Raw genomic sequence first — 25294 nt, forward strand, 5'->3', positions numbered from 1 at the left:
ACTGCACGCGCCACTGCACGCGGGGCCACTGCACGCGGCGTGGGCGGGTCGCCCTCGCCTCGGTTTCCTAGCAAACGACAGCCGTGTCCATCGACGGTTGTGAAGGTAAATCAGGTAACAAACGAGCACGTGCAGACAGACGCTCTGCACGCTGAGTGGCCCCGGAGACCTCGGTGAATGTCAGCAGTGTGGTCACACAGCCGAGGCTCTTCTGAATGTCACCGAGTCCCGACCTCCCCGCAGAGCGCTCTTGCTCTCGGTTTCCAGTTTCCGGAACGAGTGCACAGGCGGAAGGAGAAACGGAAGCCAAGCGCCCTGACTGCTGAGGCGCGGTCCGCCCGGCTAGGGGCGTGAAAGCACCCTCTCTCGCGAGTCACGGAGGCACCAGGGATTTGATGACTGGGGGAGGGAAGGGCCCCGGGTCTTCTGGCCACGAAGCCCACCAAGATTTCACACTGTCGCCCTCCCCATTCTCACCAAAAAGGCAGCTGGCACTAGAACCTCCTCCTCGCCCACCGAGGCCTGCTCTCCACTCCCCCAGCGCTGGGTGCCTGGACCCGGGGTACTGATCTACCTCTGCGACACGGGGCGGTGATGGCAACCGGGAACTGCAGCAGGGGAGTGCGAAGCCAGCAGCAGAAGTGAGCGGCCAGCCCGGAGCCCCAGCCCCTGGGGACACAGAGGGCGGCCCCCAAGGGCGCCGGGACAATCGTGGACTCGTCCTCACGGGAGCTGGCACAGGTACTTCTCAAGAACCACAGCCTTTCTGCGTGAGGCTGCATGCAAGAGGTGACGGGCTGTTCTCCGCCTCGACCTCACGTGGCTCTGGCTACGAGACCTTGGAGAGTCACGTCCCCTGCCACCGCAGCAACTGGATCCGGGGAGCAGGCATCAGAGGCATCTGTCAGCTCCCGTCCCGTGGCCACAGGTGGATAACATCGCCTCCACCTGAAATGCCACTCGGGGATGCGGGAGGATGGACGAGCCTGCACCGCAGCCAACATTCTCCTGGCCGGCAATAAACGACTCACCTGGGAGGTAAATGGGCTCTTCTGGCGCACCTGGGACCACTTAGCACTCAGGAGGAGCAATTTGCTCTGTGGTCCCCTGGTGTCCGGAGAAGGGCGACCCTCCAACAAAAGGCTAGCCCTCCCCCCAAGGAGCCTGCTGCCTCGAAGTGGGTGAGGGCGCCCGTTCCCGCCGCAGGGAGGGGCACCACCACCCGTGGCACTTTCCGGGCTCTGGCCCCCAACAGCTCAGGCTCTGCTGACCACCCGCCCTCTCTGCCGCTCGGCAGAAGCCAGGTGCAGCGTCTGGGGACAACTGGGCACGCTCAGTGCATGCCTGGGGGGGCTCAGAAGTCCCCTCTGGACCATCAGTCCCCTCCCCCCTCCCCTTCCCCTCCCTCCCTCTCCTCCCTCCCTTTCCCTTCTCCTCCCTCGGGTCCTCAGTCCTCTTCCGTCCCCCGCTCTCCTCCCTCCTCCCTCCCCTGCCCCTCCTCCCTCCTCCTCTCCCCCTTGTTCAGGGCCCAGTGGGTTACAGGAACGCTTCTCTGCCCCTCCCCCATGGCCCCTCTCCAGGCTGGGCCCTCAGCATTTGATTCCTGTCTGTCACTGAGTGATGGGGACAAAGGGTGAGGAGTCAGGAAAAGGTCTGCGCCACTTTGTTCGAGTCTGGATGCGAACTTTGGATGAACTCCTCGTCGGGGAGGGGATGGGGGAGAGGAGAGGCCAGCAAGGAGAGATCCTGCTCTCCGGCTAAAGCGAGAGAGAGAGAGAGCGAGAGAGAGAGAGAGAGAGAGAGAGAGAGAGAGAGAGAAAGAATCTCTTCAAACAACAGAAAGGGGGAAAGGGGGTGAGCAGGGTGGAAACGGGCCCCGCGGGCCCCTCAGAAAGAGGAGGGCGGGTTGGGGGGAGTCTTAGGGAAACAGCCGGCCTGGCGCTGGCCTGGCGCTGGCCGGGTGCTGGGCAGGCCGAGGCTGCCCGCGGGAGCTGGTTTTGTTTCTTCCCCTCCAGCCCAGCTCCTTCTCTCTCTATTTTTTCCCTTAAACCAGAGGGAATTCCTAATAAAGCCACCGCGGACTCGCAGAAAGACGGGGGAGGGAAAAGGCGCCAGGGACGGGAAGAGGCGGGTGGAACCTGCGGGGCTCCGAGGCCCACGAGGAAACGCGTGTGCGCAACCGGCCCGCATCCCACGCCGCACAGAGCCCGGCGTCCGGCCCGCGCTCTCCTCCTGCCCGCGGTGCTGTGTGCGCGGGCGTGCACGGGCTGGCACCTTCGCGGGGTGACCCTCCCCTCCCCTGGGCTGTGCTTTTTCAAAGCACCGTGACACAGAGCTGGAACCGCGGGACGCCGGCTGCACCCTCCGTGCTCACCGAAGCCACCTCCACCCCGCCCACCCTGCTCCGTGCTCTGCAGACGGCCTCTGCGTCCCTGGGCCTCTCCGGCCACATCTGGACGTGAGTGAGGCTTTCCAGCTGCCAGCGGTGGCACCCGGCTCAGTTCTCATGATTCACTCTGGGTCTGCCCTCTGCCCTTTGACCTTTGCCTCAGACTCTGGATTTCAATCCCCCCAATTCAGGCTTATCCAGGCTCAGAGAGAGCAGAGGCGGCAGGCCGAGCAGCAAGCCCTGGGCCCTCTCCAGTCCCAGGCACAGAGGCGAAAGGACGGGGTGGGACAGTCATGCCCCAGGGCTGGCGAGGCTGGGGACGGGAGGGGCTGGCAGTCCTCTCTCTCCCCCCAATCCCGGGACACCCCCAGTGTGGCACGTGGGAGGCTGTGCACCCCAGAGCGCCCCACGGCTGCGAACGGAGGCTCTGTGTCTGCGCCTCAGCCTCACCAAACACCTGTGTGAGGAACACAGGCAGGTAAACGGCGGAGGGGAGGCCCACGCACTCACCTTCCCAAGGGACGTGGGTCCCTGTGGGGGGAGCAGACACCCACACTGGGCCAAGTGAGCGCGACGTCCCTGCTCAGGAAAAGCACCGCGGTACAACGGACCAGACGCCCACGTGCAGGGGGCCTTCGCCTGCAGAGGGCGCCGCGCCGCCCGGGGCGGGCCCTCTGCTTAGAGATGCGGTGGCTGAGCCCGGGAGAATAGGCGACTTATGCAAGTCACCCCTCCGTGAGCCCCCACCCAGCGTCCCTTCCACCATACTGCGCCCTCCCTGAAGCTCGGGACTGTCCCCAAACACAGGACAGTCACCCAAACTGGGTCCACGCCCTTTCCAGGAAACACGTCCACACAAAGCGAGGGGCACCGCACCCCTCACCGAAGACGCAGCAGTGGGGGGAGCACCCACGGGCAGGGCCGTGGACCCCGGGGTGTGGAACAGAGGCGCACATCGGGCACACGCAAACCGCACCCACAGCCACTGCCCTTCGCGGGCCTCCGCGCGCCTCCATCTGTGGGCAGGGGGTGAGGGTGTGTGAGGCCCGCACCCCAGCTTCATGCTCCTCCGCACAACACCCCGGTGGCCGCGGGCGCTGTCCTCCGTGGGCAGATGACCTCTGCTTCCACGTTCCCTCAGCGCAGGGTCACCGCGCTGTTCGGCTCTCTCGGGACCGCCGGCGCCATCCCCACGGCACATCCTTCCGCGCTGTGCGCGAGGAGAGTCCCGAGTCTCCGCGTGTTCCAGATGGCCCTCCCGCCCGCCGCCCCGCGCCCCCCGCTTCGATGATAAGCTGCCCCAACTGCAGGCGAGAGAACCAACCCGGAGGCTGCGTCGTGCTGAGCAACTTACACAGCGTTTCCCGGCCACGTCGTGCCGGGGAGCCACAGCCACCCTGGAGCGCACGGGGTGTCGTCAGCACCCACGTCGCAGACGAGGGCACTGGCTGAGAGGCGGGCCTCGTCACCCCTCACACCAGTGGAGGAGGACAGTGACTGTCCCCCTGCCCAGGACGCTGCTCAAAGCAGGCATGGGTGTTGCTGTGTCGTTGTGGGAACGAAGGGGGACACGCGCGTTCACGGAACACGCATCACGTGCTCAGTGCCATGTGTGCCGCCTGCTCTGGCCACACGGGTAACTGTAGCGCCCTCGCCCACGCGCAGCTCGCTCCACGAGGCCAGCGCGACAGACCCACGCGCGCCTCCGCGGCAGAGAGCACCCCTTGTTCTCCTCCGATCTGTCTAAGCAGATTACGGCAGTGACGCCCCCGGGGTCAGCCCTAAGCAAGAGAGGGGGTGCTGGGGGCACTTTCCTATCTGGCCGGGCACGTGGGTTCGCCTGCAGGATTGTGTAGAATGGTCACCCGCACGACGGTCCTTTCAACACACAAAAAGAGCCCGACTCCGCAGGCGTGAGCACAGCCCCGCGCGCTCCGCATGCCCCGGGCTGCGAGGCCTCCCAGTCCCCAGGGGCCTTCCTCTCTCGGACTCGGTGCCCCGCGAGGACGCCATTTGTCGAACCTTGAGAGAATGAATAAATCAAGGTCTCCGAGCGCTATCGATCCAGGGGCGTTATGGAAAAGGGGAGGGACTATGACCCAAAGTGCACTTTGTTTATTAACCACGGAGGAGCTGGTCCCAGCGGCCTGCGGACCTGGCCGCGGAGTTTCGGAATCTTACTTAAACAGACTGGTCCTCGAGGACCCGCCAGCCCCCTCAGCGTCCACCATGATAGGCTTTGTCTCAGAGACCCTGACCCCCACCCTCCCATTCGGCAAAGCCACGAATGCGGGGCAGGCCCAGACAGCAGGACGGGGGAGGGCTGTGCAGGGAAAGCCGAGCCCCGGGAAACAAGGCAGGGCGCGACCCTGCGGTGACAGCAGGCTGCGAGCCAGAGTCCAGGTGGACCTTCCCTGAGGGAGGCGGTGGGGCCGTCGCGTCTCCCTCCCCAAGGACAGGTTCCCCAGCCTGGCCCCGCAGTGACAGCCAGGTGCCCGTGGCCAGGGAGCCTCCGCCCCGCCCGCCGAGGGCCCACACCGCTTTCACCCCCGACCCCAAGTCCCACTTCAGCGTCTCGCTTTATGTGTGGTGATTACGATTGTTTTTATTTTCGTGGAATGGAAGGGTCCTTTTCCAACGCTGCAATCGATCCTATGGGAGGAAAACTGGGCGAAAGTCAGCAGGAGCAAACAGGAAGTTGGCTTACGCCTGGGAGACGGAGGAGGACGGAGAAGAGGCGCAGCTGGGAGGGGGCGGCCCCTTGGGGAAAAAGACGTCCGAATCGGGCCCCTTCGCTTCACGGCGCTGGAGCTGGAGCCACCGACCGACCGTCACGGCGGCCGCTACTCTCCCCGGCCGGGGTGGGGGCAGCCTGGCTGCGTCCTGTCATCACTTGTCTGTGCGTGCCCCGCCACTCCACGGAGCCCTTCCAACCCCCACGTCCAAGATCATAACTCAGAAGACCCAGCCTCCGAGGAGCCATGCGAGGAACCCGCACGACGGCACAGCGCGAGCCGCCCCAGGCGCGGGGCTCCGCGGGGCCCTGCAGGCCTCAGAGCTAGGCCATCCCGGCGTCTGCCCCCCTGACACGACAGGGAGGACCCCGGGAGGTTCCGACTCTAGTGTGCGCACAGCAGAGCAGACACATCGGGAATAATTTCGTTCAGCCTGAAAATATAAATAAGTCCACTTTAGATTGAGACGAATGATCTGCAACTTTGTTCGTTCCCTCCTTCCAGGAACACGTTTTGAGCATCACCTATGTACCGAGCGCTATGCCAGGTATGCAGAGGGATGGATGCGGCGTCTCTCCAGGCGTTTACCGTCTGGAAGGGGATGCGTACAGTCAGAGAAGACCGGATCCGTCTTTCCGGAAACGTTTTCTAAGCGCTGTGCTACACTCAGGTCCCCTTCCAGGTCCCTGATGGCCAGCGGCCCCGAAGCCCGCCGCTTTTTTCCTCCCGATGGTAAGGAATTTGAGGACGAGGTCCGATCTCGCATCCTCATCATGCCTAGCTCAGGAGTAAGTGCCGGGAAAACGCGTTTTCAATGCAGGGAAGGAAAAAAGCGGGAGGCGGGGAAATGCGAAGGAGAAATTCTCTGACTCCTGGGGTAATGGATACCCGAACGTGAACGGAACTGGAGAGAAGCCCAGGACCGCCGTTTCCTCTGAGAGCCAGCCGCGGGGGTGGCCGTGGTGGCCGCAGCTCGAGCTGCCCTTGGAGACGGAACCAGAGCGTCTCCGCGTGGACGCTGCCGGGGCGGGGCGGGAGAGCACTGCAGAAGGCCCCGCCCCGCTCCGGGTGACCTGGGCGTCGGGAGGTTGGGCCGGCTAGACAAGGGCCGGGGCCAAAAGCAAACCTGCGAGACAGCTGCCCCTGTCCCCCCTCAGACGCCTCGTTATTGTCTTTTCCCTTCCCTCCTGGCTTAAGGGACCAAAACCCAACTCCACGGCGAGAAGCGAGTTGTCCTGAGAATGTAAATTAGGTGAATGTAGATCCCAATTCACAAAGGACAGAACGTTCACGCCTCTTCTGTCCCGCACTTACCGGGCCGGGTCCACCGCATCTCTTAAGATGCGTTTTCTCAGGCAACCACGAGTTTCTAAGGGGAGGGGCTTCTCGCTGATCCTTCTTTTTGGTAGCAAGTACCCCACAAATGTTAATAAATGGATAAACATTTATCCTTTTTGGATAAATAGGTAAAACAGTGTTTCAATTCAAAAAATATTAACTGAGTATCTCCTGTGTGCTGGGCATATAAATCCTGATCGCTTTCCAGAAATTCTTTAATCTAATGAGGGGATCAGATCGTAAACCAATAGCTGCAATAGAAGCTGGTGAGTGCTGGGGGGAGGCTATGCCCGAAGACGTTAGGGAAACATGAAGCGTGACGTTTTGCTCGTCGTTGTTGCTCAGACGCTGTTTAGAACAACGTCTACATCATCGCTTAGCACTGTATTATCTGAACTACAGAGAAACTTTGCACAGGGCCTAGAACGAGAGAAAAATCCACTTCCCCTAAACGACTGATCTGTTTCCAACTTTAAATGTTTTGAAATTTGAAACTAATCCCGTTTCCCTTTTTGCTTTGGCTACTAGGAAGCGGAGTCAAATCTGTAGCTGACCTCTACGAGGTCTGGAATGATCAAGATCCTGGACTAGTTCGATCCAAGAGTTAAGTAGCTATTTCCTTATCAGCAAAGATCGGGAAGAAAGGACTTAGGCATTCAGTGTTACACAGTAACGTTCACTTGCGTTTTATTTTTCTACCTAGAGTTTCTCTCCTAATTTCCCCATTTATTTAGTCTGTCTCTTTGTATCATGTGTATCTTTCGGTGAGCTGTCTGAATTGCACTTTGAAATGAGATGAGCGATAAATAAGATACGTAACAGGTTCCGTTGATAAACAGAAGACAATTATATCCCTAATGTAATCATCCCCCTCAAAAAGGAAAATTCATACAGCCATTAGGAAAACAGCAGGAAGAAAATATAAACACGGGGGAAGCCGGGGACAGACGCTGCGCTAGGGCAGAGCAGTTCAATTTCTTGGGTAAAACCGTCTTCCTGGCGTCACACCGTTTCCTGAACACTGCATTTAAGCACAGGAGACCTGCGGTCCCTTCCAGCGCCTGGGGTGATATGGTGACGACAGGCCCAGCAAGTGCCACCGTCACCTGGACGTCATCTGCACCCAGGCCCCTCGCAGCGGCCTGTTCTCTGGGCTAACCTGGCCCCTTGGGAGCGGACGTCCCGTCGTCAACACTGAGGGTGCCACCTATGGAAAAGGAGCCGTCCTGACAAGCCCTGTACCCGGAGAGACGAGGTGTCTGCTCGTCACTGAGGCCTCCACCTGAACGTCCTCCGAGCAGCCACACCTGGAGTGCGGGCGCACACAGGGGGAACAGGGACCGCAGGACCAGGAGGGTGTGCGAGGACAGACCTGGACCCTGTGTATGTTCCTATCAACACCCCGGGGCACCCCCGGCTTCTAAGAAGGAACCAGAGAAGGAGCTGTGTGCACACGCGCGCACACGCGCGAGGGGCAGTCCAGCTTCAGGCCGCCTACGGAAACGAGCCACGCTCGCGGCCGGGAAGCAGGCAGGTAGGTTCTCACGAGGCTGCCGGCAGAGGCCTGATGGGAATCAGGGACGGGCCCAAGGAGCACCGGACCGCCGTCCCCACACCGGCATTCCGCAGCCGGCCACGGCCCAGCGGCTGAGCCTGCGGCCTGAGACTCGGCACCGGAGCTGGACACGGAAACCGACTTGCTTTTCTGGACAACTGAGTAAGATTCCACAGAACCGTCTTGGAAGAATCACAATCTGAAGGGCCATCGCTCAATGGGAATGGATATTTTTATAGAAAAAGCTATATTTAGTAAATTTCCTGAGGAAAATCTATTGCAACTCAGCCTCTTGTTACCTGTCTGACTTTAGGTACATTATTACACTCTCTGAATCTCCGCCTCCTCATCTTAAAAACGGGGGTCGTAATGGCGGCACTACCTGCCGTTAAGTGGTCTGCACGCACGACTGTCACCACCTGGAGACGGGAGGGCGCCCTGCCCCACAGGGAAGCAGCGTCCCACGCCGGCTGACACTTTCTCTTCAGCCTAAGGTGACGCCAACGCCCTTCTCCCCGCCTGGGCCTGGAGCGCTCCGCCTCCAGATGCCCTGTGCAGAGTGAACACGCGGGTAAGGGGACAGCTCGACCGTCTCCTGAGCCCGCGCCCCTTCCTCGGTGGACCGGCACTGCGGACAGATGGCGTCTGCGTTCCAGGAGCCGGGGGGGCCTCCAGGGCTGGCCTGCCCCAGGAACTGGACCGAACCAGCTCCTACACCAGTTCGATCCAAAGAAACAAGCACCAGCAGGATGGCGGGGCTGACCGCGGTGAGAAGGCCGTCCCGGGCATCCCAGAACCCTTAAGGAGGCAGGAGGTCCAAGGGCACAAGGCCTCAGAGAGCGTCAAGGTAACCCAGTGTCTCCTGCCAGCGGGAGGGAGGAGGAGGAGAGGGCTGCTGGGGACGGGAGGGTGTAAATGTAAAAGATGAAGCTAACCATGAAAATTTAATTTGTTAAAATAATGACTAGAGAATGACAGATAATGCACAAATTGTCTACATGCATTTATTGAATACATAATAAATGTGTGTGTGAATATATATAACTAAATATGTGTACCATGATAAAAATTAATTCCGGTTTCTAGAAAGCATCTCTGTCTGTCTCCCCGCGGCAAGAACCCCAGAGCGGAGAGGTAAATTCCACACTTCCCCCAGCCTCCCTCAGGCCCCTCGGCGCAGACCACACAGCTTAAGCCGCCCCGGTGAGCAAATGTCACCGAAGGCCTGCTCGGCGGGTGGTAAATTCCAGCCATGCCAGGGAAATGCCAAGTGGTCTCAGGTCACGAGCTGGGCAAATAGCAATTTGGGGTGTGGGCAGGCCCCCGTCCAGGGGAGGAAGGGGACAAAAGAGGGAACGAGAGGGGGCAGGCGGGAAGGGAGTGAAGCCCTGGGTCTCAGGGTCCAGGGAAAGATGAGGAGGCCGAACGCGCCAGGACTCAGACGCGGAGCAGGCTTCAGGCTCCCCGAGCGAAAACAAGCGCCCCATGACTCAGAGGGGCGGGCCTCGGCGCGCGCCCCCGAGTGCTAACGGACTACGGTCAGCCTGACCTTCCAGCCACAGTCCTGGCCCTAAGGAACGCAGCACTGTCACGCACACGGGCTCAGGGAGCAGGCGGGCGGTCATGTGACAAGGGCCATGGGCACGGCTGGTGGGCTGTAAGCTCCTTGCAGGTAAGCCAGGCCTTACGCCCCGGGGTCCCTCGTCTCCTTCATCAGGCCTCAGCAGAGAAGGTCCACAGATACTTGCTAACACGGTGAACGGACTGAAACAGAACACGAGCTCTGCGACTTCGCCGTGCCCGCCGGAAGGTGAAAAACAACCCGACCGGCACAGGGCTTCGCTGTGACTTCTTCATTTATCCAACCTGCGGGACGTAAGAGTTGGCCCCGGAACAGACCGCGTTCGAAAACATTTGGTCAAACTTACTTAAAAACAGTCAAGCTTCTATAATAGAGGGCGACATTCAGGAGGTGACACGAGAGGTGATGAGTTACAGTCCGGTGGGATCTTGACAAGACGCCCACCTCCGCAGACTCGGGCCCAGTTCCAGCCGCCTGGGAGCTGCCTCCGTCCTCAGTGTCAGCGTCTCGGACGTGAACCCACAGTGGTCATTACCGTGACAGCCCACCCGACACCCTAGAAAGGGGGGAGGCGGTGCAGTAGATGAGCGGGGGCGGGGGAAGGGCCGAAGCCAGAGCAGAGGCCAGGCATTATTATTCTTCTCTATTATCCGCACTGCTGGCCTCGCGGTCGCTACTCGCTACTCCTACACATGCGTTACATCTGTAACAGTCAGAAGTAACACAGGAACGCGCGGACACTCAGCCTACGTGCAAGCCCTCCCCTCCCCTCCCCCCAGAGTCGCTGGGATGAGAAGCTCATCCTGGGAGATTAATAAAGGGCTCGATTCTTCAGCTGGTGGATCACAGGCTGGGCTGGTGGAAACTCACAGAGAGAATTAATTCACAGATTTTCGAAGTAATGAGGGAATTCAACCTTTGTGACTCCCAGCTCTCCCACACTCACTCCGCAGGAAGTTTCTGGAGGCTCTCTGGTCGTCCGGGCCTTGGCCCTGTGGGCTGTGCTGAGCGGTAATAGGAAAGCACAAGACTCCATTTAAGAAAAATAATCACACGCCAAGCCCGTCTTTCCTGGTAGAACTTTCTAAGAAGGAAAATAAAGTGATCGGGCTTGCGCCTGAGCTTGATGACAGCCCCTTCCTGCCCGGGCTCCGGCAGGCCCTGTGGGGGAGGGGGCACGGCGCTGTGTGTGGGGGTGGGAGGGGCGAGCTACCAAAATGAGTCTGTGTTCCCAGACTTGCAACAACAAGGCAGCCTGAGGCCCCTTCAGACTCCGTGGAGACACGACGGGCGCCTCGGAAGGCCGCGGGCGAGTCTGAGGGCCCAAACCTGCGAGTGTCGGGGGAATCAGGCCGAGCTTGACGAAGCCACTGTCAGCGCGGCGAGGGGGTCGTCAGGGCTGCCTGGGCTAACGATCGGGAGGACGGGGTGCTCGCAGCGAGGGCTGGGGGCAGACCGCGGGGGTTCCAGCGGGGACTCGGGACTGTGTCCGGCTCACACGTCGCGGCCGAACTCGGGCTGGAACGTCTGCCGCACGGACAGACAGCACAGGCCCACGGAGCGCGGCGCTGAACGGCCTGCACGGCACTGACCACCACGGCTCTGCGCCCGGCGCGGCGGCTCGGACCGCCCAGCCACGCAGCAGGCAAGCACGGGGCGGCGCGTGTCCCCATGCGGGGCGGCGCCGTCCTCTCCAACGGCCCCGAGATTAGCCTAGGTGGCTGGCCGGGAGCCAGCGAGAAGGACGAGAAGGACGCTCGGCCTGCATGCTCTGGGAGGGGGTGGCGGGGTGTTCTGGTCGCACCCCCTCTCCGCGCGGACTGACGCGCACTCGGGGCAGCGGCCTGGCGCGGGGCCTCGGCCCTGGCCTCGTCTGCGAGACCCCCGCGCCCACCGCGGCCCCAAAGTGGCCTGTCGTCTGGGCGCCGGGCCCCGGCTCCTGTGTCTCTCAGCACCTTCTCAAGCCCCAAAAGTTCTCCCCCGAATGCGGCCCCAAAGCCCCTCCCAGACGCCCCGCTCCTCCGCCTTCCGCTCCTTCCCCGATTTCCTGTCTTCCCCTCTCGGCCTCAGGAGGAGGCTGCTTTAGCGTATTCCACAGGCCGCCCGCTTCCCACCAGGCCCGCATCCCACCAGGCCCACATCCCACCAGGCCCGTCCCAAGGGCAAGGGCCCCAGGCCCCCTGGGAGGCGCGGCTCCCGCACGGTCCCGCTGCTGCGGCCTCGCATCTGCGGGTCTGCGGGTCTGCGGGCCTGCGGGTCGGCCAGTGCCAGCGCGGCGGGGACGCTGGGAAGAAGGCCGCTCCCCGCAGGGGGTCTTCGCCCTGGCCAGGCCAAGCGTCTTCGCACCTGAGAGGCTTCCTTTGTGAGGGGCAGAGGACGAAGGCAAACTTTCGATTCTATCCAGGATGGTAATTATAAGGAGGCTCCTCTCACAGTGTCAGCGCATGGTGTCACATCACTTCAAGCCCTCAGGAAAACGGCTGACTCTCGGCCCCAAGGCACAGGCCACTAGGCACTTATTCCTGTGACCTGCTGGCAGAGCGGACCTGTCCCAGCGTGACAGATGCAGAACTTTTCTCGCACACTTACTGGGCCACACCTTCTTAAGGAAAGTCAAACATCGTCCTAAATATCCTCACGTTAAGCTTCCAGAAGCCCGACTGACAGGTAGGTGGGAAACACATTGTTTTTAGTATTTCAGCAGAGGCAAACGGTGAACAAGTAAACTGTTCTCAATTCCAAGTTGAAAGCCAAAGCCAAGACTCCTGACCTCAGCGCCATCTGAATTTGCAGAGGTATACACTGCACTCCCAATCGTGCAACCCCAAATCTCGGTGTTTTCCAAGAGCAATTTCCAGTCTATAATCCAACAGCTACAAGTGGACAGTGCACAAAAGAAACATCATTTGCATAATGCCGCGACGTCGGCAAGGCGGGTTGGGCGGCGGCGGGCCGAACTGCCTGGCCACGCGGTGCTGACTGTGTCAACGAGAACGGGAAAGTCACTGATGTCTGCCCTTCAGTTCACCTTCTCGCCGACAGAGGCCACGTGGACACCACCAGAACCAGTTTGACACGACTGTCTGGGAGGAGGGAAGGAGTCGCGGGATAGATCAGCACTGCCCGAACGCGGGCTCCACCCTTCTGCCCGCCTGTGAGTCAGGCCTTGGCAAGGACCACGCCGGGGCACGTGACCCGCGGAATGCAGGGGCGTCGGGGGCTCTGTGGAGTGGCCCGTTCCATGGGGGTGCAAACCTGAGACCAAGAGTTAAACGGCATTCTCGAAACTGACAGGTGACCTCGGGGGCGGTCGGTGCTGGGCCTCGGCCATCCCGACCCGGGGCCCAGCAAACTCTGGCCACGCCCTGGGGTCCCCTGAACTTGCTCTGTAGTTTCCAGCTGTGGAAGACAAGGTGGCTCCTCCGCCGCGTGTGCTAGTTTAGGGAACACTTCGGGCGTATTAAGAAGAAGGAAACGGCACCCGGCAAGGAGTTAGGGAAAGCGGGAAGCAGCGGCGAGAAGGCGGTAGAGGCCCGGCCTCGCCGGCCCCCCGAAAGGCTCTCCCTCCCCGCGGGCGGCCGCAGACACACTTTGGGGAGCACGGCTGTCCGTCAGGGATGCTCCACTGTCGACCGCCACAGAGCTTCCAGGTCACGTGTGAGTGGCGAACAACCACGTGACTTCCTTAGAGCGAAAAAACCACGCCAGAAAAAGAACAAGGCAAACATTTCTGCCAGAACGCCCGACGCGGCAGAGCCCGGCCCACGCAGATGTCGAGCGCTCGCCGTGTGGCTGCGCCAAACCGAAGACAGGCCGCGAACGTGTGGACGTCCAAGTCTTAGTCCCCAAAACGATAAAACGTCTCACTAATTTTTATGTCAATCACACGCTGAAATATTTCAGATATATTTGGATTTAAATGAAATGCATTAAAATTATTTTCAGCTGTTTCGTTTTGCATTTGTCAAGATGGGCAACTAAAACATTTGCAACGTGACATTTAAAATGTGTGTGGACTGGTCAGCGCCGCCCGTGGGTCCGCCCAGGCTGACGGCACCGCTGGGATAGCTTCGGCCCGAGACTGTCCCTCCCGTGCGACGGCCACTTAGAGCATGTACGAGCCGGCGCGGGAAGCATTCGCTGGGCCTCGGACGCTCGGGCAGAGCCTGAACAGACGGAGCCGAACTAAGGAGGGGGCGGGCAGTGCCCTGCGGGGTGGCAGTGCCCATCGGCAGTAGCCGCTGTCTTCTGGAGCAAACTCGACGGCTACGTGCTTCATGTTCTGGTCTGGGGAGCCCTCCCAGCCGCCCGACGTGGTATCGTTACCGTCACCGCCCCGATGAGGAAAGCGAAGCTCTGCTAAACCAAACAACTTACTAATGTCGCATGACCAGCTAGAATTTGAATCCAGGTTGGTTTTCCTCAAAGTCCGTGCTAACTGTCCTGACTCCGTCACAAATGTCTTCCCCTGGGGAACCTGACACCTAAAATTCGTTCTTTTGACTTATTTATTTTTCCTCTTCAAAACGCAAATAGTTCTAAGAGAGGTTTCACAAAGACCCTGATCACGCACACTTGAAGGCAAATAAATTCCTCAGAATTTTTTTTCGTTGATTAAAGGCAGAAAAGTAGAGTCAAGCCCTGAACGTGGAGAAGGGAGGTGAGTGCCGAGGGGACAACTCAGTGCAGTCACAACTCGACTCCAGGACACACCCACGACAGCCACTCTGGAAAACAGTCTGGCAGTTCCTCCAAACGCAGAGTGCAGAGTTGGCAGATAATCCAGCAATTCCCCTCCTGGGTGTATGTCCAGAGAAACAGAACCACGTCTGTGCAAAACTTGTGTGCACATGTCCATAGCAACACCAACCCATGGAAACGACCTACTGTCCATCAGTCGATTGAGACAAACTGCGGTCCATCCATGCGGTGGAACACTACTCACCCGCAAAGAGGAACAGAGCAGCGGCACGCGCTGCGGCACGTGCTGCGGCACGGCTGGGCCCTGAAGGCACCGTGCCGAGTGAAAGAAGCCAGCGACATGCTGCGGAGTCCGTTCCTGTGAAAATGTCCAGGATAAGCGAATCCGTGGCGACAGAGGGCAGCGGCTGCTGAGGGCCACGCCAGCGGGGAGGTGCACACTGACCGGTAGTGGCTGCTGCGTTTGGGGGGTGATGAAAATATTCTAAATTTAGATGTGGTGATGATTGCGCAATTTTGTCACTATACTAAAACCACCGAACTATACACCTTCGATGGGTGAATTCCATGGTATATGAACTATATATCTCAAGAAAGCAATAAAAAAAAAAACCTACTATGTATCAAGGCTGACGTTATGACAGAGATAACATTTTTCCTAAATAAGGAGCACGCTAGGAGGACAGGAAGAGGTCGGGTTGCCCTAAACTCACTCTTCCTGCTTCGAAACTTTACGCGTTGAATGGATGCACCCGTGCGTTTTCAGAAGGAAGTTATTTCTAACCGGGATTACGTAATATCTCCAGTCGCTGACGCTAAGCAAACACCGCCGCTAGAACGTGCGATTCTGGCCTTTCAGGTGGTGGCCGTCCAGTTCGCGGGCCGTTAAAAACCTTCGTCTTTGCTCTCACGCACGCTTCTCTCTCTTCTTCCAAACTCGTCCCAGCCTTTCGGCCAGAGGCAGCTCATTCTCACTTTAAGAGGACGGCGAGACAAACAAAAGACAGCAAACCTTAAATGCAGCAATTCTGGTCTCTTTTCAGCATAGAATCGCAGTCTTGGAATTGGCTTGGTCTTTAGGGACCATCTGGCGCAAGCCTCTCTTTTTTTCATGCAAGAAAACAGGGCCAGAAATAATAAAAGCTAACAGTTATTGACTGTTTACTCGGTGCCAGGCACTATAACTTACGTGTATTACCTCATTGGATCCTAACGACCCTCCGGGATAGGAACCATTATTATCTCCATCTCGCTGATGAGGAGAGCGAGGCAGGGGGAGTCTGGGCAACTTGGACGAGGTCACGGAGCCAACGGCAGGCGCCGTGCGCTGTGAGGCCAGGCAGCCCGGCGTCTGAGCCCGACGGCCCTAGCCGCGACCGCTACGGTTTCCCCCAGAATCGCCGAAGCAATTTCCCTGTCATCTTAGAACGACTTCCTGGCAGGTCCGGAACTGACCCACCCAGTACCCACGTGACGATGAAGGCTCAGAGGAAGATGTAGCTGAAACTGTGGCCTAAACCAAAGAGGATAAACTCTTCTACCGCTGCAATCCCGCTATCCGCCGATAACTGGGAGGCCGGCATGGGGCCGTCGAAGGTTAGACCGTCCGGGGGCCACGCCTGACCTTATTCTGCCATAAAGGGAGAGAGGTTGTCTAGGCTTATGACAGTCTGTGTCTGCACTTTTTTTTCCCCTGGAAATCACTCTGCCAAGTTTTGAGAAGTGACATCTCTAAGACGCAGACGGGGCAAAAGACAGGCTGAGACGTCTCCTGAGGAGACATCCCTGGGCGGCCGCTACTCGATTGTAGGCCGGGAGATGTGGTTTTGGGGCCCGAAAGAGTTAAAACAACGACTTCCTACGAGATGGAATAGGATATGAGTCCTGAGATAATTTATTATAGGGACGACAGCATCTTTTATTTATATAGCACGGAGAGTGCAGAACACTTTGCAAACAACTCATTAATCCACCGCTTATTTTATTTATCAGTCACCGCATTCCTCAGACCCTGCCACAGCACCTCAGGGGTGCAGCCGGATGATGCCAGTCCCCCAACCCGGGCCAAAGTGGCGATGTAAATGGACAGAGTGCTCCAGGGTCATGTGAAAATGAGTAGCAGCTGGACCTGGAAAACTGCCTCTATCGTGTGGCGTTTTGGGTGAATTTTTTTAACATAAAAAGGAAAAAGGATCACGGTGTTTACATCCACTTCACCAAGTTGAAAGCCTAACAGCATCCGTCTAGCAGGGGTTTGAGACCAAAGTTAAGGGCGAGTTCCCCTAAAGCGTGCACGCACGCTATGTCTCAAAAGGAGCCAGGGTTATGCTTTAAACTAAATGTAAAATGCCTTCCTACTTAAATGTGTTTAATATCTAACTTTTGGGTCGCTTGCTTGTTTGGGGGTATTTTTTGTAATTTTGCCAACGACAACAACCAGAAGGTTATGCATGAGAGTGTGACGCTGGGGCCAAAGTGTGTGACAAGGCCCGGCACCAGCAGCAAGCTAGACAAATACACGAGCAGGAAAGCCGCCCACCGGAAACCCCCCCACTCCTCCCCGCCCCCAACACCCCGCACCTGGGAGGTCAGGAGTCTCTCCCCGCTCTCCGCTCTCACGCACCCCCTTCCAGCCTCCCCGGTTTATCCAGAATCGCTCTCGCTTCCAGCCCTCACAGGCACCCTTACTGTTAGAGGAAATGACACCCAATTCCCCAAACCCTGTTCCGGCAGGTTTGACCCAACTGCCCTCAGCGCCCTCTTCCCGACCTCTCAGAGGCCGGAATTTGTCTAAAAACTGATCACACGAGGGGCACCGCATATCCACACTCGCCACCGTTCATACGCAGACCACAGCAAACAGCACACAGCCTCAGCACGTCACAGCCCAGATGTCACTGTGCCGCGAGGACCGTGTCAGGTGAAACTGTGGCTTCCCTGCATTGGACCTGCTCCCCTTCTCTCTCCCAGCCCCCTGAGGAGACACAAAACCAAACGAATCCTTGAATCCTTGAATCCTCTCATCAGCAAGAAAAAGGCTTTGCATTCGCCTGTCGCAGAACAACTTCCATGGAAAGTCACTCCTGCCGCTTGCACTCCGAGAGGAATCTGACCAGAGGCGGCTCGAAATGATCTCCAGTTATTTCAGCCCTGTTCTCCGCTCAAGGCCGAACACATTCAGAATTATTTCCCTGCCACGAACAGCTTCCTGCCACACTGCCCCCCACCTACAGATAAAGCACGCACACGCGCACGTGTGCACACGCGCACACGCGAATCATTGTCTAACGCTATAAGGAGAGGAGCAGACGCCCCGTAAGGTAATTGCTGTATTAAAAAGAAGTGGCAGGCGAGAATAATAAGGGAGGTGTCAAAAGTGAAATGCAGTAGTAGACTTAAAAAAAAAAAAAGACTACGGCTCGGCGATGGGGGTGTTAATTGAACACAGAGGGAAAAAAAACAGAGAACAAAAGGGTGTTAAGGGAGCAAGAAATAATTTTTTAACCTCCTTCCGTGATTTGATTTAACTTCAGTGCAGATAATGCACAGAAGGAAACTGGCTGAAAAGTGCCATATATAGCTATTATGTTCTAAAATTAAAAACTATTCACAACAATTATAGCTATTCATTGCTATCTATAAATATTCTCCTCAGTAAATGGCACCGATATATTTTTTTTTGTATTTTCCTAATTTTTAAACCCGCATGATTTTTGACACAGAAGTAAAAAAAAAAAGAAAAAAAAAATCAAAGAGTTTTAAAAGCTGTTCGAGGTCTTTTTAAGAAATGCAATACGTTTGACTTTTTTTCCTCCTCTTCTTCCATCCCGTCGACCCCACCGCCACGTGCACACACGTGTACAACACGGCCTGCTGCTAATGCGCCAGAAGACCAGGAATGACGCCTCAAAAAAACAAAGAAAATGAGATAGTAAATGGTCTAAACCCCTATGTTAAACCTCTGCGTTCCCGGAAGGAGCAGGCAGATAAAAGCCCCTTTTACACACATCACTGTAGCTCGAGACGGGTTTTTCCTGCCGTTGTTCGAGCTTTGCTGGCCGAGCATTTTGCAGGCATTCTTTCTTCTTACCATTTATTAAAAAGCAAAACGGTATCGAAATAAAAACTTACCCACCCTCTGAAGGGAGAGACACATGGGTTCTTCTTCTACTTCTTCTTCTTTTTTTTTTTAATATCCCCACAGTAATTTCTGACTTAAATACCTATCAATCAACTGTAACGTAGCCGGAGCTGCCTACTTTGGGTGCTGTGCGCCTGTTTCTTTCAAGTTCCAGAATGCTGGTACGACAACCTTAGCTGGTTTTCCTACTTATTTCTGAGTTTCCCATCTGAAATCACTCACAAAAGCACAAACAGCAAGTGACTGCAATGTCCACGCTGCCATCAGCCCTGCCTGTCTCACAGACCCAGGTGAGCCAAGTGCGGGAGAACTTCTGAGGCAAACAAAGCCCACCCCAGACCAAGCGGCCTCCACGGCGCTGGGGCTGGAAGCTCAAAAACACGCAGGAAATGAGAGGGGGCTGGAAGGTGCCAGCACAACGCAGGAGTATGTGCGACCTGACCATCCCTGCGATTTCACCGGCTCTGCATCAAGAGCGAAAAAGCCCCTGTAACTTTACACTTTGTGGCCCGGACAGCCGCCGCACGGGGAGACGCCGGGCCTGGTGAGCCGGAGGCGGCGGAGCTGCTGGTCAGAGGCTCCCTCCGCCACCCCGCGCCTTCTCCTGCCTGTAGCCCAGGGCACGGGACATTCCGGAGAGGGTCCTTCCCTCCCCTCCATCCTTCCGACGCACACGTAGAAGAGAAGAGGGAGGTCGGCCGTTTTTTTTTTCTTTCTTTCTTTCTTTTTTTAATTTAACTTTCCCCCGTGGGTGCCCCCTCAGCCCGAAACTCTGTGCATGTGCATGTGTGCGTGTGTGCGTGTGTGCGCGTGCACGCACATGCACGCGTGTGCAATTCCCCTTCGACACAGGCGCAGTGATCCTCTTATTTGCAACTTACAGTACTTGACAAAGTATTTTTTTAATATACTATTCTAGAGACAACACGCGAAACTTTAATTTAGATTTTTTTCATTTCCAAATATTATTCTGTCATTAAATGACAGAAATTTAAAAACAAAACATCCACCCCGACAATAAACTGCACTTTCAGAGCGCTGCTTTGGCTAAAACAACTGCTTCCTACCACCTCGGTTTGGCCAACACAAGGACCACGCTCTCTAAGCCACACGGGGACCAAGTCTCCGGTCACCCCGCCATGCTGATCTACTGCCTCAGCAGCTTTTAATGAGAAGACTGGGATTAAACACTTCGGTCACCACATACAGCTAAGTGCTCTGATGGGCTTCCTCTCAAAAATCTGATGCAGCGTCCGCACACGCAGAGTCCCGTCAGCCTGGGCCATCAGATATATATGTCTTTGTATCTTGATCTTACATTTTATGAATCAAGATCAGCAGGACGCATACTACACTAGAAACAAATTTCAACAAACCAAATATTCGAAGTAAATAAGCATCAACATTAACAAAGAAAATGAGAAGGAAGAAAAACAGGAGCGAAGAAAAAAATACACATATGCACTTAGGATTCCTGCTCCGGGCGAACAGAGAGAAAAAAAGAAAAAGTGTGACAAACTGAAAAAGCTCTTTCGATATCGATATGCACACACCATAAATCTCTTCAAAGGTGTCTCACAGCTAAAATAATGCAATTAACGGCTCTGCACCAAGGTTGGGCTCGGGCTCGGCAACCTGGAATGCTCAGGGTCCGAGCATCCTGCTCAGGTGCTTTGTCTGGGATGCTGTGCACAGCGCGAGGAACATCCAACAAAGGAGCCGCCTACTAATTTTACATACAATTCAAGACCCAAGTAATTACACAGTCCATCAACGGTCACATCTTGAAACTATTTATTTTCTAAGAGAAACGCGGAGAACTCTCAGACAGAAAGCCACCCTGTGTGCCCCCCCCTTTATGTGTAACTATCAATGTATATCAACCGGGCATGCAATCATATTTATTGTCACTTTCATTCATGTCATGCCCTTGCTTCTATGGTTTAGATATGAATTATTGACTGTTACGCTCCTTGTTGTAAAAAATAAATAAATAAACCGGCTGTCAGGTGCTTGGCGCGGCTCGGCCGCGGGCGGCGGGTCGGGGCCAGCAGAGGCTCCGCTTTCTGCGGCCGACCCTCGCGCCTCATCCGCACGCCCTGGCTTCACGCTGCCCTCCCAGCTCCGTCTTGTTACGAGACAGAGATTCACCCACTTCGGGAAATTAAAGATTAAAATAAACAACCGCGAGGATGCGCGAACCGCCCCTTCCGGAGCATCTGCTGTTTAAGAACACCTCTGATTGATGACTGCTATTTTTTAATTGTTGCTTTAAAATTTAAACGCCCCCCTGGGATGTGGTATAAGTGTGTTAGTCCATGATATGAGGTCTAGAAAGTAGAAAAACAACCGAAAGAGTGATCTCACAGCATTACGTTCTCCCGGCCCTGAGATCGCAGGCACCCCACACCGACGGCCGGGTGCTGCACAGCGCTCCCCATGGCTCCCCACGACTGCCCACGACTGCCCACGACTCCCCACGACTCCCCAGGACGGTGTTGACAACACTGCTGAGAACCCCTCCTCCGCGGCTCCACGTAATTACAGAGCAAAAAGGAAAGGGAACTTTAAACAACTCCCCCTAAATGAGTGTTCTAAATGTGGGCCAAATTTATTCCTTCAGGAAATGGACTTTTACTTTCATATTTTCCCCAGAAGGCACATCATTCTATAAATGTCCCTCCAGAACCTCTATGTTAGCCTCAGTTTCTAAAAAGCCAGGAACAGAGTTAAGGAAAATAAACCAGTAACGCTTGATAACTACCCAAGAAACTTGCTGCTCCTTTCACAGGAAGCAGGCCACAGGACAACCTCCTGGAACATGCGATCAGTCTTCAGAGTCCTTCTATTCTGCAATTTTAATATTTAAATAATGGGTTCCTGATTGCCGGTTAAGTGAATCAATTGGCCAAAGAAAATGCTTAGTGCCGGAATCTGTCCTACCTGTTTTTTCTTTGATTTCACACAGCACATTAAACAAGGCAGGCTTCATTCTGTGGCAGTTTAAAGCATGTTTTCTGCAAGAAAGAAACAACATCATCATAGCGTAGGTGGACTCTCAAGCTCCAACCGCTAATAATGCACAGCGGGGTCAGGGGGACTGAACATTTAGCCAAAATTATACGCCGGGCATAACTCTGCGGCACGCTTCAATTGTTTTATGACTTAATATATAGAGCCCCAATGCAGAAAGAGAAATAATGTTAATTAGCAGGGAGAGAGTAGGCATTTAACAACAGAACAGAACTAACCTAAATTATGCCCATTTAGGCAGAGCTAGTTTTTTTTTGTTGTTGTTTTTTAAGTACTTTAATCAAAATGAAATTCTGAAAACAATAATCCTACCCAGGGAATGAAGGCAGCACAGCCCCGCGCACGGGTTAACAGTTCCGTGTGATCTGTGCCACCACCACAGGCTGGGAGCTGCCTGCCTCTCGGTCTGTGTGTATGTTTTCAAATTTAATTCCTCCATGTGTTCGAATTCATTCTGCAGATTCCCCCGTATTCTCATAAACACAAGATGCTTGAAAGGTCTTCTGAGCAGAACTGTCAATTTATAAAATTTCAGTCCCCGAGTTAAAGAGTATGGAAATGCATTGCCAGGGGGCAAACATGCCCATGTGGGGAGTAAATTCATTTCTCTGTGTTCACATTAGGCCTCGTGTGCACACACCGCTTATTTGCAGGTGTTGAAATTCAATTATTTACAATTAGGACCTTGCACCCACTGGGGAAAAAAATAAATACAATTCTCCCTCTTAGATTAGTGATTTACCTGGTTCTTGTGTGTGTCTGCGTTCCGAGTGCACTTGGGGAACAAAACAATACCTTTCCCTTTATTTTACTATGGAAGCACTTAGCAGAAGGATATTGTTTTGGAAACAAAATCCTGATCGTATCAGCTATTAGTTAAGGGAATTCTGTGTACTAACTAAAATTAATGTGTAAAGATAAATGAAAGCCCCTGGCACTCAAGACGCATGCAATTCTTTTTTAATCCCTTTGAAAGTTAAAAAAATATATATAGAGATAGATATACCCGTCTCCATGAAGAACAGAAACCAGAAGCATGCTCTATACACTGTATGGCAGAGGAGTAATAAGCTCAAAATTCAAGAGTATCAAAACAAATATACAGTGTATCTAAAATAGTAATAGTTTACTTTGTAAATAATAAATGTATCTTTTGGAGGGGTGACTAGAGGAAAGGAAAAACAGATACAGTTCTTGCTGAAGAGAGTTACATTGTTAAACCGAAAAGAAAGCTTAGTGGGGATTTAGTTCTGTGGGGTCAAAAAAAAAAAAAAAAAAGGTGGAAAGGATTTTAATGTATCAAAAATTTCTCTTGAGGCCTTTAAAATAGTTTTCATTAACTGTATTCTTACACATAGGCCCGAATGCGAAAAGAAAAAAGGCAAAACGAAAACAAAAACAAAAGAAAGCCCCACATGGCTTTCCAGAAATATCGCATTTCCAAAGCACACGAATGGGGTTAGAGAGCGAGAGAACGGGCATTTCCCCGTGCCTGCGTGTGTCTCCTCTCTCGGCATCGAGGCCATTAAGAGGGGGGGCCCCGCCAAGCCACGCTGTCCTCAGTGTTAGAAAAAGGAGCGGGACCGAACATCAGAAGAGTGTGGCTCTCCGGTCTCCCCAGCCCCTTCCACTTCAGAAACTTACTATCAGAGCGCTTTACTGATGTGTCTCAGTTTATTTTTCTGGAACGATGCAATAGAGAAATTTGCTCCAATTCAAAAAGAGGCTGTCAGGGGGAAATCTCGCTTCGACATACTTACTGGTTTTGTTTGGTTTGGTTTGGTTTTCCAAAAAATAAAATTCAAAAACGGCACTGGTTAATTTTGGAAAACTTTTCCCTATTTTAAAAAATCTGGGATAATCCCAGCCTTCGAACAGTTCCAAGTTTTCGAGGACCCGTAAACCTCAGCACTTTTGAGTTTCCATGTTGCATGTGCTTGCCGCTTAAATAAGAGTGTGATTCACAACGTCCATGTTTTTAACTGTTTCTTCTCATTTCTCGATTCAAATTCCTATTTCCCTAAGACAAAAATACATAATCATGTCTTCTCCATGTGACTAAGTCATTCTATAGTATAGACATTGTGTATATATTTAAGACTACTTCTGAGATTTCACAAACTCATACGTGATTGTAAAATTCTCCCTTTCGAGATGGGCCTTGGGCAAGCTGTTAGGGATGTGCCACTGTGTCTGTGTTTTATTTTGAAAGAGAATTTACTGTAAAATCCTAGAGGGGAGAACTATACAGCTGGCAATGGATTAGTTGAGAAGCTACACGGCTTATTTATTATGTTTTTTTTTTAATGAAGACCGTCCTCTAGTATTGAAATACATAAAATTCACCCATGCCTTCATTTCCATTTAGCTGCATTCCGAGTGGCCCAAAGGAGCAAGTGGGGAAGAGCATGCTGGATTTTTGTCCCCCCACCCTTTTTAAAGGACCATACAGTCTGTGCCCTGGAAGGTTAGCAAACCCACTCGAATTAAGGGACATTAAAGTTAAAGTAAATATCCTACTCTCTTAAAACTAACAAATATGTCTACAGTGAAATTATCTCTTCTATCTTTCCATCCGCCTTTTTGGGAAAGAGAATTAAATGAATACAAACCATTTTCTGGATAGTTGACAACCATGGACAAAGAATTACCTTGGTTTTTAAGGGGGAAGAAAAGGGAAAAGACAAAAATTGACTGGGAAGGGGTATATCAAGAAAGAAGATCAGAAGTCTCTGCTTTCGGTAAGGTGTCGACTAAATTTGCAAAGAAAGTGTTCTTGGAACATTTTATTTTGTAATGTCACGGGGTCCCTCACGGAGAAGACATGGACTGCTGTTCAAAACTTGACAATTCTGCTCTCTCTGACACTTTTTTATAGCAGTAAAAAGTGCCGAGGGCTGCTTTTGGATCAGTTGGCAGTATTTTCTGCGTGCCTGAGTGTTTGTGTGGACATACGTGAATGCCTCCATACACACACACACACACACACACACACACACACAGCCACCTCACGGCAGGGGCGATTACACTTCAGATAACAACGCTCCTTCAAATTTTACTCCTCCGCCATAGAGTTGCTCGTCCAAATAGGAAAAGAAATAACATTTAAAAAAGAAAGCGCTGTGCTGATTCGGTTCCCATTGTTTCCCCCTGCGAGAGGGAGAAAAACAAAAAACCCCAAGAAAGGAAAAGAAAAGGCTGCATCTCACCTGGCCTGCGCCTCGTCCAAACTCTGGTCGGTGATGGTCATGATCTGCTGGAGGATGTCCCCGATGTCCTGCTTCCTGCCGCCCTCCCCCTCGGTCCCCGCGGCCCCGTCCTGCAAGTGCTGGGACAGGCCGGGGTGCCCGGCCATGCCGACCCCCGCGTGGGCGTGCATCAGCCTGGGCTGCTCGTCCATCTCCGAGCAGCGCAGCCCGGCTCCGGGAAGCACCAGGCTTTTATCCGTCAAGCTGTCTTCAAATCCTTTTCAGGATAAACAGAGCAGGGGGGAAAAGAAGACCAAAAGAAAAAAAAAATCCCTTTGCCTCTTTGCAGGGTGGTGGGAGGATGGGGAGTGGGGAGGGGTTGCGGGGTGAGGGTGGGGAGGAGGGCTGGTGGGGAAGGGTGTTGACTCCAAAAAGCAAGGAAAATAAACCACCTTCCCACTGGCCGACAAGAAATCAGAGCTGGCGTGGGTTCGTGCGGTCCGGTGTCCTCGGCGAGGCAGGAATGGGCTCCCGGCGCTTAAATCTGGGGCTTAATCCTTTCGCAAATATGCACGGATCGGGAGAAAGGAGAGCCAGGCAGCGGGATTGCAATGCAAACTTTCCCCCCGCCC

At 54.6% G+C, this 25294-nt stretch overlaps 1 protein-coding gene and 1 long non-coding RNA gene across 4 annotated transcripts in view; one reads left to right on the top strand and one right to left on the bottom strand.

Annotated features, from left to right (window-relative positions):
* The window catches only part of PBX1 (PBX homeobox 1), a 219103-nt gene extending 193815 nt beyond the window's left edge, over positions 1-25288 (bottom strand). Inside the window, exons 1-2 of the mRNA XM_025044014.1 lie at positions 24684-25288; positions 21385-21458 (exon numbers count right to left, since the gene is read on the bottom strand). Coding sequence (XP_024899782.1) covers positions 21385-21458; positions 24684-24874 — 265 coding nt within the window. The 5' untranslated portion in view covers positions 24875-25288. The remainder of the gene's footprint in view (positions 1-21384; positions 21459-24683) is intronic.
* On the top strand, positions 1557-9884 carry LOC112476435. 3 transcript variants are annotated; one of them, XR_003045086.1, is made up of 3 exons: positions 1557-1633; positions 5629-8864; positions 9104-9259. It is a non-coding gene; the product is annotated as an uncharacterized LOC112476435 (long non-coding RNA). The 3 variants fall into 3 exon arrangements; XR_003045085.1 differs by lacking the exon at positions 1557-1633 and adding an exon at positions 1905-2458; XR_003045084.1 differs by lacking the exon at positions 1557-1633 and adding an exon at positions 9735-9884 and having other exon boundaries at positions 5564-8864; positions 9104-9151.
* Positions 25289-25294: the final 6 nt, after the last annotated feature.

The sequence above is a fragment of the Pteropus alecto genome, unplaced genomic scaffold, assembly GCF_000325575.1.
Source record: "Pteropus alecto unplaced genomic scaffold, ASM32557v1 scaffold101, whole genome shotgun sequence".
Lineage (NCBI taxonomy): Eukaryota > Metazoa > Chordata > Mammalia > Chiroptera > Pteropodidae > Pteropus > Pteropus alecto.